This window comes from Cucurbita pepo, chromosome 16, assembly GCF_057944985.1.
Source record: "Cucurbita pepo subsp. pepo isolate OVF chromosome 16, ASM5794498v1, whole genome shotgun sequence".
In the NCBI taxonomy this organism is placed as follows: Eukaryota; Viridiplantae; Streptophyta; class Magnoliopsida; order Cucurbitales; family Cucurbitaceae; genus Cucurbita; species Cucurbita pepo.
Genome location: NC_141813.1, coordinates 283,515 through 297,386, shown reverse-complemented (window position 1 = coordinate 297,386; position 13,872 = coordinate 283,515). Strand labels below are relative to the sequence as shown.

Here is a 13,872-nt window from a genome sequence, read left to right as displayed (position 1 = left end):
CTAGAATTAAATCACGGTGTGGATTGAGCTTTTTGAGTTCTAATCTCGAAGTAGAGAAATTTGATGGAACCAATAATTTTAGTGTTTGGCGAGGCGAAGTTAGCGATTTGCTGGTCATGCAAGATCTTGATGATTCTCTCCAAGAGGTGATGCCTAAAGACATGACAAGAAATTAAATCGGCAAGCTTGTGAAATTATTCGATCATGTCTTGGCAAGGACCAGAAATATCCATTTATGAAGGTAACCATGGCGAAAGAACTATGGGACAAGCTTGAGGCGAAATATATGCAAAAGAGTGTGGAAAATAAACTCTATTTGAAGAAGAAACTCTTCCGTTTTGACTACAAGAAAGGTATCTCAATGGCTGAGCATTTGAATGATTTTAACAAAATCATCACTGATTTGCTTAATCTTGATGTTAAGATTGATGATGAAGACAAGACGTTGTTGTTATTAAATTCTTTGCCGGAATCCTACGAGTTCTTAGTAACGACCCTACTACATGGAATCACTAATATTGATTTTGAAGATGTTTCAAATGCCTTAATAAATAATGAGATGCGAAAGAAGGAAAGGGAGACATATCAAGACTCTAGCTCAAATGTTCTCACTACTCGTGGAAGGACTTCTACTTGGCAAAGGAGCAAATGTGGAGAGTCCCGATCAAAGTCGAGAGGTAGATCTGATAATTGGAGAAAATTGATACAAATGAGTGTGCATATTGTCGACAGAAAGGTCATTGGAAGAAAGATTGTCCGATCTTAAAAGAGAAGGGGTCGAAGTCCAATGTGGTTAAAGATGACGACACTGATACAGATGATGCCTTGACAATCTCCCTATCAGTCAGCCAAACCAGTGAATGGATTCTTGATTCTGGGTGCTCCTATCATATGTGTCCCAACAGAGAGATGTTTTTGGACTTCAAAGAGTTCAATGGTGGAGTTGTCTATATGGGCAATGATAGTACTTGCAAGATGACGGGAATTGGCTCCGTACAAATCAAGATGTTTGATGGGGTTATACAGAAACTCAATGATGTGAGGTATGTCCCTGACTTGAAGAAAAATTTGATTTCCCTTGGCGTTTTGGATGCGAGTGGTTATCGTATCATTTTGAAAGGAAGGAATTTGAAAGTAGCTCGTGGAGCTTTGGTGGCAATTAAAGGAACTAGAAGAGGTAGCATATACTACCTCAACGGAACCACAATAATTGGGCATGCTACTGTGGCAAGTTCGAAAGAACAAGACATATCGAAATTATGGCTCATGAGACTTGGGCATGCTGGTGAGAAGGCTCTTCAGACATTGGTGAACCAAGGAGTCCTTAAGGGTGCCACAACTGGTAAAATTGATTTCTGTGAACATTGTATTTTTGGTAAACAAAAAAATGTGAAGTTTTGTACCTCTATATATCAAACAAAGGGCATTTTGGATTATGTTCACACTGATGTATGGGGCCTCACGAAGAATGTCTCATTGGGAGGAAAGAGGTGGTTTGTCACCTTTATTGATGACTACTCGAGACAGTTTGGATGTATCCCATGATGCACAAAAACAAGGTTCTCCAAATCTTCCTATGGAAGAAAATGGTAGAGAATCAGATGGACAGGAAAATCAAAAAGTTGAGATCAGACAACGGTGGAGAATATACTTATGATCCATTTCTTAAAGTATGCCGAGATGAAGGGATCGTTCGACACTTCACTGTTCCTAGTAAGCCACAACAAAATGGAGTTGTTGAGAGAATGAACTAGACATTAATAGAAAAGGTTCGATGCATATTGTCTCAAGCAGGATTGAGTAAGGCATTTTGGCTGAGGCTCTCAATTATGCAGTTCACTTGGTGAATCGTTTACCTGTTTCTGGAAATGGTGGGAAAACTCCGCTTGAGGTATGATCAGGTACTCTTGTTAGTGATTATGATAAATTGCATGTGTTTGGGTGTTTTGCTTATTATCATGTAATAGACTCAAAGCTGGATCCTAGAGAAAAAAAAAAAAGCCAAGTTTATGGGTTTTAGCAAAGGCGCGAAGGGCTATAGGTTATGGTGTCCAGAAACAAGTAAGATTGTTAATAGTCGAGATGTGACATTCGAGTCTGAAATGTTTTTGCAGGAAATTGAAAATAATGACGAGGCATTGAAGCAGGTGGAGAAGGTGGTGCTCTCTCCTGATATGGTTGCTCCTACTGAAGAACCTATTGATCAGGTAGATAATAACTCTGATGTCTTAAAACAGGAGGAACAAAGCCTTGTAAATGAAAGAGTGGAGGAACCTGAGTCCATCGCCAGGAATAGACCACGAAGGGAAATTCGAAACCTACAAGGTTTGATGATATGATAGCATATGCTTTCCCTTTGATTGATGAAGTTTCCAACAACTACAAAGATGCTATCTAGAGCCTAGATAGATTGCACTGGCAAGAGGCTATGAATCAGAAGATAGCATCATTGGAGAAAAATCAAACTTGGGATTTGGTACAACTTCCAAAAGGTAAGAAGGAAATTGGTTGTAAATGAGATTTTGCAAAAAAGGAAGATTCTTCTGGTATACGTTATAAGGCTCGACTTGTGGCTAAAGGCTATGCACAAAAAGAAGGTATTGATTACAATGAAATTTTCTTACCGGTGGTTAAACATTCTTCCATTCGAATTTTGTTGGCTTTGGTTGCTCAATTTGATCTTGAGCTTGTACAACTCGATGTAAAAACTGCCTTTTTGCATGGGGATTTGGAAGAAGAAATATATATGGCGCAACTGGTTGGTTTTCAAGTAGTTGGACAACAACATTTGGTATGCAGATTGAAGAAATCTTTGTATGGGCTGAAGCAATCTCCTCGCCAATGGTATAAAAAGTTTGATCATTTCATGGTAGAGCATATGTATACTCATAGTCAATTTAATCATTGTGTGTATTATCGGTGTCTTGATGATGGATCATTTATCTATTTGCTCTTATATGTTGATGATATGTTAATTGCTTCAAAGAGACAGGTGGAGTTTGATAAGCTCAAAGATCAGCTTTCTAAAACATTTGAAATGAAAGACTTAAGCAATGCAAAGAAAATACTTGGAATGGAGATAGAGCGAGATCGAAAAAAAGATACAGCCTGGTTGACTCAGTCTCAATATCTATGCAAGGTATTGACAAGATTTAGTTGGAATAATTCAACCAAACCCGTTGGTACTCCACTTGCTTCTTATATGGAGAATATTACTTATATGGAGAATATTCCTTATACAAATGTTGTTGGTGCTTTGATGTATGCTATGGTATGTACTCAACCTGATCTTTCACACGCAGTAAGCATGGTGAGTCGTTATATGCATAATCCTAGTAAAGAGCATTGGTAGGCTGTCAAATGGATTCTTAGATACATCCTTGGTACTATTGATGTTGGTATTAAGTTTCAAAAATAAAAAATATTTAATCTTGACAATCTTGTAGTTGGTTATGTGGGTTCTGATTATGCTGGTGATTTGGATAAGCGACGATCTACTATGGGTTATTTATTTACTATGGCTGGTGGACCTGTTTGTTGGCGTTCAACATTGTAGCCTACTGTTGCACTGTCTACCACCGAAGCAGAGTATATGGCAGTAACGGAAGCTTTTAAAGAAGGTATTTGGATGCATGGTTTGATCAATGACTTGAGTATTTTGCAGGAACATATAGATGTGTTTTGTGATAACCAGAGTGCTATTTGTTTGTAAAAAATCAAGTTCATCATGCTCGTACTAAACATATTGATGTTCATTTTCACTTTATTTGAGAAATTATTAGTGAAGGGGACATTCGTTTATTAAAAATTGGAACTACTGATAACCCTGTTGATATGTTGACAAAGGTGATCGCTCGTGAAGAGTTCTGGCATTGTTTGGATTTCATCAACGTTGGAAGAAAGGAGTAGTGCGTTGACGTGGTAGCAACCAACTTAGTTATCAACTTGGAGATCTTATGACAAGGTGGAGATTGTTGTAAATTGTCATAAGTTTTGATTTGATTTGGTTATTTGGATTAGATTTGATTTGGTTATTTGAATTAGATTTAGTCATTATATCGGGATTTGAGAGAGTTTTGGGTGTCACATTGTATTTGTTGAGTGACATATTGGTGAGAGTCTTTGTAGTGTGATAGTGAGGTATTCACTTGTAACACTTCGTTTATTAATGATTGGTTGCTACCGGTGGATATAGGGGAACTTTTTCTCTCCGAACCACGTAATATCTTGGTGTCTCTTTGTGTAATTTCGTTCATTGGTGTTGTGAGTACATTTGTTCCGCTTTCAGCACACAACAGAAGATTGGTTCGGATGTCATGTGATCGGCAACGACTTGTATTACATTATTAAAATGGTCCCTTCCTTCAAGAAGATTGTAAAGAATTAGTAAATGTAATTTAGAAACCACGTCCTTCCATATGAGTGTAAGCTTTTAAGTTCCTAATGAAATTTTGGGTTTTTAGACGTTGATATAGATCTTAAGATGTGTTAACGAACCTTTACCTATTGACTCTATTTATTTATTTTTTTTTTTTTTGTGAATTTTAGACTCGTATGTAAGACTCACTCTCGGTTAAATATGGCTCGTCTACCAAATTTCTCACTCTCGGTTAAATATGGCTCGTTTACCAAGGTGTTTATCCAAGGGGACTCCTTGTAGTCTTGTTATTGATAATGAAAGTTAAACCAATGTATTAAGTACCATGTTGATCAAAAGGTTATAAATTTCAACCCAACATCATCCTAAACTTTACAAGCTTCAATGACTCAATGATAGTGGAACAATGGTAGTTCTTAAGCTTTAATATCTTTTACTTTGGAAAAATATAAAGATAAAGTTCTTTGTGATGTGCTACCCATGCTTGCTGAAGACATATTGCTTAGCCGACCTTAACAATTTGATAGGATTGTCATGTATGATGTTATTTGAACAAGTATTCTTTTATAGAAGATGGTAGAAAAACCAATATTATACCTTTGAGTTCTGCAGATGTTTTGTTGGAGTTGGAGGGGTTAGAGGGCAATGTTTTCACAAAAAAAACCATCTTTGTACATATGTACAAGGAAGAATTTTTGGTCTCCAACGATAACAACTTGTCTTTGCCTAGGCTAGACGATATGTTTGACGAATTGCATGGTTCATCTCTATTTACAAAAATTGATTTGAAATCTGGATATCATCAAATTAGAATGCTTGTAGGAGATGAATGGAAATCAACTTTCAAAACTAAGGTTGTATTGTATGAATGGCTTGTTATGCCTTTTTTGTACATTTGTTATGCGCTTAATGAATCACTTTCTGAAAGAACATTTGGGAAAGCATGTTGTTGGGCGTTTTAATGATATTTTAATTTATTCAAAGACTTTGCATGAGCATGTAGAGCATGTTAAGTCAATTTTGATTACGCTTAAAAAAGAGAAACTTTATGCTAATTTTAATAAATGTAATTTTTGCATGGAAAAACATAACGTTCTTGGCTCCATAGTTAGTAAAAATGGAATAGAAGTAGATGATGAGAAAGTTAAAGCAATCAAGGATTGACCAACCCAAAAAAATGCGAGCGAAGTTTGGAGTTTTGATGGGTTAGCTAGCTTCTATAGGAGATTTATAAAAGATTTTAGAACCATATGTTGTAGCACCATATGTTGTAGCACCATAGCTGCACCATTGAATGACTTAGTGAAAAAGAATGTTTTTTAAATGGGTGGATATGCAAGAGAAGGCAGTAAATGAGCTTAAGAAGAAATTAACCAATGCACTATTACTTGTCTTATCCAACTTTGATAAAACTTTTGATAATGAGTGTGATGCAAGTGGTTTGGGTATAGGTGTTGTTTTGATGCAAGATGGAAAACGCTTAATGTATTTTAGAGAAAAACTAAATAAGGCAGCATTGAACTATCCTACCTATGATAAAAAATTGTTTGTTTTAGTTCGCACATTGCAGATGTGACAACACTACTCATGGGCCTAGAGAATTTGTGATCCACTCTAATCATGAAAGCTTGAAGTATCTTAAGGGTCAAGCAAATTGAATCATAGGCATGCAAAGTGGGTGGAGTTTATTGAAACATTTCCATATGTCATCAAATATAAGCAAGGTGATGATTTTTTATTCGAGGACGAATCATTTTGAAGAGGGGAAGATGATAAGGATCATGGTATTCCAAATGTTCCAATTGGACCAATTACACGATCCATAGCCGCAACAAGCATTCATTCTTCATCTACAAAATTGGATAGACTCGGTTCAACCATTATTTTATGTGTTACAAGCTGATTTGATTGAGGAAGGACCAATTGGAGCTTTAGAAGTGAATATTTGCACGGTTAAAGTAGCGGATAAAGTTGCTATAAATTGTACTTGATTAATAAGTTGTTAAAAAAATTTATTTTATTATTATTAATTTCATAATTCTTGTAAGAGTTCAAAGTTTTTTTTTGTGTAAACTATAAATACCCACAAATTATTATGTAAAAGACACGTCGAGGAATGAAATTGAGATCTCAAACGGAGACTTTTACCCTATAAATTTGAGTATCAACTTTGTCATTTTTAAGTTTGAAGCCATTCTTGCAGTAGATTACATCTGAGTCATTCAATCAAACATTGATCAAGTTTGATTATAGAGTGACTCAATTTAGAAAAAGGTTCTAAATATGTGTTAATTTCTTTGATCCAGGGTTCTTACTTCAACAAAAGCTTGGAGACTCAATTTAGAACAAGGTTCTAAATCTTGCTCCTAGATCTTTGATTGTGAGAGATAATCTAATTCTAGCCTTATTTCTTGGTTCATCCGAATTTTGTATAAGGAGGGGTTAATTTCTTTGATCTCAGGGTTCTTGCTTCAACAAAAGCTTGGATCGTTGAGCTGGGGATTAAGGTTGCCTTATCATTGGTTTAGATTATGAAACAATTGCCATAGTAGAATCTAATTTATGATTGTGAGACTCCTTAGGTGAACTAAAATTCAGATAGCAATGTTAAGCTAGTATCAAGAGATCGTAGTAGCTTCGACCTAGGCCAATCAAGTAAGTGACCCTACTATCGGTTCGATTGGAAGAATTATCTTATGTATGATGACACATGCCAATTGATCCCTACTTGTGTCATGTATGTTGATATGATATGTTATGACTATGTAATATGTTATGATGATGTGATATGCTATGATGCTATGATATGTTATGATGATGTAATATGCTATGATGACATGAGATGTATGACGAGCTCGCCTAGTGGGTCCATGTATGCGTGTGTGGGCCGTGTGTAGAAGTACTACACATCCAATTCTACTTGGACTATAAAGTAGAGATCAATGTCATGATGTTTTATGAAAGGATAGGTCTCATCATGATTGCATGTAATTGCATTTTTCGATCCTAACAGTGGGGCTATTTACTGAGTATTTCTTTAAACATTCAAGCTACGTGCTACTTTTTTTTCTTCAAATAAAGGCAAGACACCCTTGTATGAATGACGACGTCACTGTGCAAGTCATGGAAATGAAGTTAGGATAATTGTATTTTCTATTTAAGTTGTAGCCCTTAGGTTAGGTTGGAGTATTTTCATAAATTATTGTTATTTTGATTTCGGTTATTATGGTTAACATCACTATTATCTTAATTCTAAATGAATTTTGGAAACGTTTGATTCTACAACAACGTTTACATGTCATTGTTCTAAATAAATTTCCAACATATTAGGCATGTTATGTATGTAGTGGCATCTCTATTTTATTAGAAAAATAGGATTGTTATACTTGAAGTAACACTCAGTTCGACGGTCATGAATACTCATGTCCCTAACTTAACACTTAGCGTATTGGTCAGGGAATTCTGCTAGGTGTAGTAGACTAGTAGGGGGACATGCCCTCCAATCCTATCATCCATCCAACTATTGGTGTATGTGAGACCTAATTGTTATTAGAGTTCATTTCTCGAACTCCTAACGGTTCCATACAAATCACATATTATGATAGAAACATAAAATAGAATCAAACAACATACATCACGAAATTGAAGCTCAAATTCACAATTTTTGGATTAACTTTTTATCTTTCGTTTCACACTTGAGTTCATTCTTTAGATGTTCTTTCTTCAAATGTGTCCATAGACAAGTAGGCTCGATCTTTGGAGTCCAAAACATCCTTTAGTTCCTGCCTAACTCAATCCAAAATCCTCGAACCACAAATTCCACTTCCTGAAAATATGAGTTTCTTCTCAGCTTAATCCTTCCTCTTTTTCCTTAATATGAGGCCAATAAAAGGTACCTCCAACATCGCTTGGATTAGTATCATACGTGGTTTCTCCCTCATCTCCAACCTCTACAAGTTTCGTCGATGATATTTTACTTGTTCAACGCGTATTATCTTTAGTCGCACCTGTTGCATGCTAAAACTCTTGTTTTGTATCATTCTATTGTTTTCCTTTATTTCTTTCATGATATATAGTTCTTTTTTTGTATTTCTTAATTGTATGACGTTTCGGCATAATCATGTTTACATCTAGTAGACTTAAAATGCCTCAAAATATATTACAGTGAGATGCGACTAGTCGTCAATTATTCATCCTCAAAATTATATCTTATATAAGTCGTGGAATCCATCCATCTAAACTAACAACTTTTTTTTTTTCACTTATTGCATGCTAAAACTCTTGTTGTTTTTTTTTTAGTTAGATATATTTGAATAAGAATGAATAAGAATGAATGAATTTGAAAATTTGAAAACTTAAATTCTTATAATATAAAGAAGTATGGTTTAATTTCACATTCTTGTAAACTCGAATAAAGGGTGGAAATGTAATTTTGAAATGCACACAATAATTATGTTCAAGATCAATTCCTCATCGAACCAGATTTTTAATCCTTACCGTTTGAAACTGTCTAGTATTAGAGGTAGAATAGATCGTGGTTCCAATTTAACCCGTCACCGGTGTGTGTGACAGTAAATAAGTGGGGCGTGGGACCCACCAATTTATATAATGGCGCCATCAAATGCTTCCGTTTACAAATTCTCCTATCGTCCCTCAAACAGAGACCCCACCATATGTAGTGCGAAACAGTAAGCCAAGAAAAAGAACACTAACATTTATATCCATTCACACTTTTCTTTCCTAAGTCTATGAATTTTCAGGTTTCTTTAGATTTAGTGTAATTAATAAAATTATAAGTATTATTTGATGTTTATGCACATCGAATGTAACATAGAGTATAAATGAACACACTTACCAAAGTTCAAGCCTTAAATTAATATAATTATTAAGTTAAGATTTTAATTGATACAATATTTCATTTTTAAAAACATATTTTTTCCAATACATATCTCCATATTTAATGATTCCGAACGTATATGAAAATCATGATTTGCCAGCAAAAAAAATGCTTTAAATATTTTACAAAAATTAGGTTTTAAATGGAATTTTATTTTAATTTATCATGTGATTGAGAGAGATTCGCGTCTAATCTGGATATATGCTCTCTTGATTTTGATACTAAAAGGTTTAATGGTTATAAATTTGAAAATATATGAAGTAAAATTTGATATTGTAACTTAAATTTTAAAAATTTAGGGAAAAAAGAAAAATAATAAAGCAGCCCGAAGGGTTGTGCGGAGTGGTCGTGATCAGTATAACCATCAACATCACCGTCTCTGCGAGACACGGTATGTTACAGACGCAGTCACTTTCTCTCTCTAACTCCACAGCTCTCTTCCACTCTCTCTGTTTTCATACTCTTAAACCACAAAGAAAACCAACCAATTCTGAGGAGAGAGAGAGTGAGATATGGTGAGGAAATGCAGAGGAGTAGCAGAGATTGCAGTAATGGAGGTCGACTTAAGGACTACCAGACCTCCACCTGACTTGGATGATGTACCACCTTCCGCCAACAAGAGGAAGATCGCAGCCGAAACAAACTTTGAGTTCTCGACAACGACAACCTCGTTTGTCAAGCTCCGGAGCCGGCGACGCCGCGTTGTTTTGCCGGAGAATTCGGTCCCTGCACCGCCGGCGGAGAATACGCTTCTGCTACCGGGTACAACGTCGACGAAGGAGAAAAGCTCTATTAGCCCGACCTCCGATGATGATGCGTCCACTTTTGCCTGCTCAAGTAACGGCTGCAGCGAGATTGTTGAAGAGAGCAAGTTCGTAGATCTGGAGGTGACAATATTTTGTCTGTTTTTGTGACTTCTGAAGTCTCTAATGTTTTTTATTTGGTTTGTTTCTGAATGTTGTGTGTTCATATTATTTTTCTGCAGGATGAGAAAGATGAACACGGATTCGCGTACAAATCCAGCCGAGAAAGGTTATTAATCTGGCACGAGCTTCTTAATTTCCTACTGATCTCGATCTGAAATTGTTGAATCTTCCTTGTACGCGAAAATTTTTAATTCAAAATTCGAAGAAAAAGTGCTTCAGAAACGGACTTCACCTCCATTAAACTAATTAATTAATTGTTTCCGTTTGTGATTTTAATTCCTCTCTCTCTCTCTCGCTCTCTCGCTCTCACGACTCTCATAAATCTCCACACTCTGTTCTTTCTTTTCATCAACTTGCAGGAGGGAGACGACTCCGTCTAGCCAATTCCGTCCAACACAGTCCGGCGATATGGAGTCTCCGGCAGGGAAAAGCGAGGCAACTTCTTCCGGTAATAGATCTTTGTCTTCGGTGAAGATGCCAGCAGAATCGGAGCTGGAAGCATTCTTCATCGCCGCTGAGAAAAACATACAGAAATGTTTCACTGAGAAGTAAGTTTAATGGAGCTACAGTTTCTTCGAATTTTCCTGTAGCTATGAAAGAAATTAACAGAGTTGGAAAAATCTGAACACAACTGCAGGTATAATTACGATATTATTGAGGATGTTCCCTTGGAAGGACGTTACGAATGGGTTCGATTAAATATTTGATGTACCTTCTTTGTAAACTTCCCTCTCCTTCTCTTCTTTTTCCTGCTAATTTTGTACAGTTAGCGTTCTGATCTCTATCATCTTGTAAAAGTAGAAAACTAAGTTAATTTATTCTTCGTACCGTTCTTCGTAGAAAAAGAAATTGTAAATTGTTGAGATATGATTCAAAGTATTCAAAATGAAGATATGATTTGAAGTAGTTGAGATATGATTCAAATATTCAAGCTACCAAGATTTTAGGAGATTGTTAGTAGATTTGAATTTATCTAGATTTGCATGATTTACTATTTATGGTCCACTGTATTAGCTATAAATACTGGAATTGTGTAACCCTCCAACTCCAACCATTGAGTCAGTAGACAATAATAAAGGATTGCAGCTTCTATCTATTTTATCCATTCCTATCTCTTTCACTATCCCCTTTCCAACAATTTTGGTATCAGAGCCAAGTTCGTTCAACACGAGGGCGAGTGATTATTTTCTTTTCCAAAACAAAAATGGCAGTAGTTGGTTTTTCTTTCTTTACACCATTGTTGCCAATCTTTAATGGTGAGAAGTATGAGTGGTGGAGCATCAAGATGAAGACCTTGCTCAGATCGCAGGAGCTATGGGACTTGGTGGAGTACGGGTTCATTGATATATCAGAACCCACAATTGAAGAAAAGGAGACACTAAGCGAAACCAAGAAAAATGATGTCAACGCTCTATTCATTATTCAGCAAGCAGTTCATGAGACTATCTTTTCACGAATTGCAGCAGCAACCACATCAAAACAAGCATGGTCAATTCTACAGAAGGAGTTTCAGGGAGATTCAAAAGTCATAACAGTGAAATTTCAATCTTTAAGACGTGATTTTGAAACTCTGCTCATGATGAATGGCGAATCAATTGCTGATTTTTTGTCCAGAACAATGGCAATAGTCAGTCAGATGCGTACCTACGGAGAGAAAATTTCAGACGAAACAATTGTTGCAAAGGTGTTGAAAAGCTTGACTCCAAAGTTTGACCATGTGGTGACTACCATAGAAGAAGCTACTAAGGATCTATCAATATTCTCCGTTGATGAACTGATGAGTTTGCTTCAGGCTCATGAGTCAAGAATCAATAAATCATCAGAAAGAAATATAGAAAAGGCACTACAAGTGAAGTCAACCAACAACGAAGGCAACAAAAGAGAAAATATAGAAAATGCACTACAAGTGGAGACAGCCAACAATGAAGGCAACGAAAAAGAAAATGTTTGTTTAGCAAGTAGAAGTTGTGGAAGAGGAGGATTTCGCAGCTTCCATGGCGATCGTGATAACAGGGGTAGATGGAGAAGTGATGGACAGAGACAATTCAATGAACAAAGAAATGTCATACAATGTTACCATTGCAGAAGGTATGGGCACACAAAATCTGATTGTTGGTATAAAAATCAACTAATGAATTTTGCAGCAGAGAATGGAGAAAAAGAAAAGTTGTTTATGGCATGCATGGATACGAATCCAAAAGAAGGTAATTTATGGTTTGTTGATAGTGGGTGCTCGAACCATATGACAGACATCAAATCTTTATTCCAAGAGCTTGATGAGACGCAAAGAATCAAGGTGCAACTTGGAAATAAAAAAGAGATGCAAGTTGAGGAAAAAGACACGGTGAACGTCAAAACCAGTCATGGTAAGATAAAACTCTTTGATAGTGATATAAAAGAGATTACAGTTGAAGTTTCTATCGATGAAGAGACAAGAGTCAACTCCAATGCATCTCCCAGTGGATCCACTGCGACACAAAGTGTGTCAAATTCATCATCTTTAGAATCACTAAACAGCAATTCTTCTCTTGAAGAACTTTTAGATGAGACACCTCCAAGGAAGTATAAATCTTTAGCTGACATATATGCATCATGTCAATTTGCTCTTACTGTTTCAAACCCTATGAATTTTCAAACCCTATGAATTATGAAGAAGCAACTGAAAAAGAAGACGGGAAGAAAGCCATGGCAGTAGAGATGCAGTCCTTTAAGAAAGATGAAACATGGGATATGGTTGACCTACCAAACGAAAAGTTTTATGGAGATTTACAAGAAGAGGTTTATGTAACACCGCCAGAGGGATTCATAAAGGAAGACAAAGAAACAAAGGTATACAAGCTGAGACAGACAATGTACGGATTAAAGCAGACGTACTTACGAAGGCCTTGTCAGAAGAAAAGCTCTATACTTACATCGGCAACTTTGAATCATGAGGGAGTGTTGAGATATGATTCAAAGTATTCAAAATGAAGATATGATTTGAAGTAGTTGAAATATGATTCAAATATTCAAACTACCAAGATTTTAGGAGATTGTTAGTAGATTTGAATTTATCTAGATTTGCATGATTTACTATTTATGGTCCAGTGTATTAGCTATAAATACTGGAATTGTGTAACCCTCCAAGCATTGACAGTAGACAATAATAAAGCATTGCAGCTTCTATCTATTTTATCCATTCCTATCTCTTTCACTATCCCCTTTCCAACATAAATTCCTTAGAATTAGGATTATCCCCTTTCCAACATAAATTCCTTAGAATTAGGAAGAACTGAACAAAGAAAATTCTTATTCGTGAAGATGATGAGCGAGCATCTAAAGTTCGCCAGTTTGCAATTCAGGGTTTCAGTTCTTCATTCTGGTACGATTCCCAGCCTGAAAATTCGTCCTCATCTTTTTTGTTTTTCTATTTGAAATTTAAATTTTAGTTATATTTGTCCTTTTGTTTACATGATTCTGTTTCTTATGCTCTTTTGTATCTCTTTCTTCTTCCTTTTGATTCATTTTCTTTCGTATTTTATCTTCGCCATGCACATAGTGTTAAAGCATTTTTAAAGCACTCATCGTGGAATTAAACCTCATGTTCTTCTTATGTTTCCCTTCCCATCTGTTTTGTTCATAGATTAGACACAACCCAAAAGAGAAAATGAAGAGAAAAAGGATGAAAGAAT

At 35.9% G+C, this 13,872-nt stretch overlaps 1 protein-coding gene across 1 annotated transcript; it reads left to right on the top strand.

Moving 5' to 3' along the window:
- Positions 1–9,583: 9,583 nt before the first annotated feature.
- LOC111776935 (uncharacterized) lies at positions 9,584–11,059 on the top strand. Its single transcript, XM_023656354.2, has 4 exons — positions 9,584–10,162; positions 10,261–10,307; positions 10,561–10,749; positions 10,839–11,059. The coding sequence occupies exons 1-4, from the start codon at positions 9,788–9,790 to the stop codon at positions 10,906–10,908; spliced, it is 681 nt and encodes a 226-aa protein (XP_023512122.2). The 5' UTR covers positions 9,584–9,787; the 3' UTR covers positions 10,909–11,059.
- The last annotated feature ends 2,813 nt before the right edge of the window (positions 11,060–13,872 follow it).

What these genes read in the sequence shown, in the direction of transcription:
- LOC111776935 (XM_023656354.2), top strand. Translation starts at nt 9,788, where the DNA reads ATGGTGAGGAAATGCAGAGGAGTAGCAGAGATTGCAGTAATGGAGGTC. An exon ending in GCAAGTTCGTAGATCTGGAG is followed by an intron (nt 10,163 to 10,260) that starts GTGACAATATTT and finishes ATTTTTCTGCAG; the next exon opens with GATGAGAAAGATGAACACGG. An exon ending in CAGAAATGTTTCACTGAGAA is followed by an intron (nt 10,750 to 10,838) that starts GTAAGTTTAATG and finishes ACACAACTGCAG; the next exon opens with GTATAATTACGATATTATTG.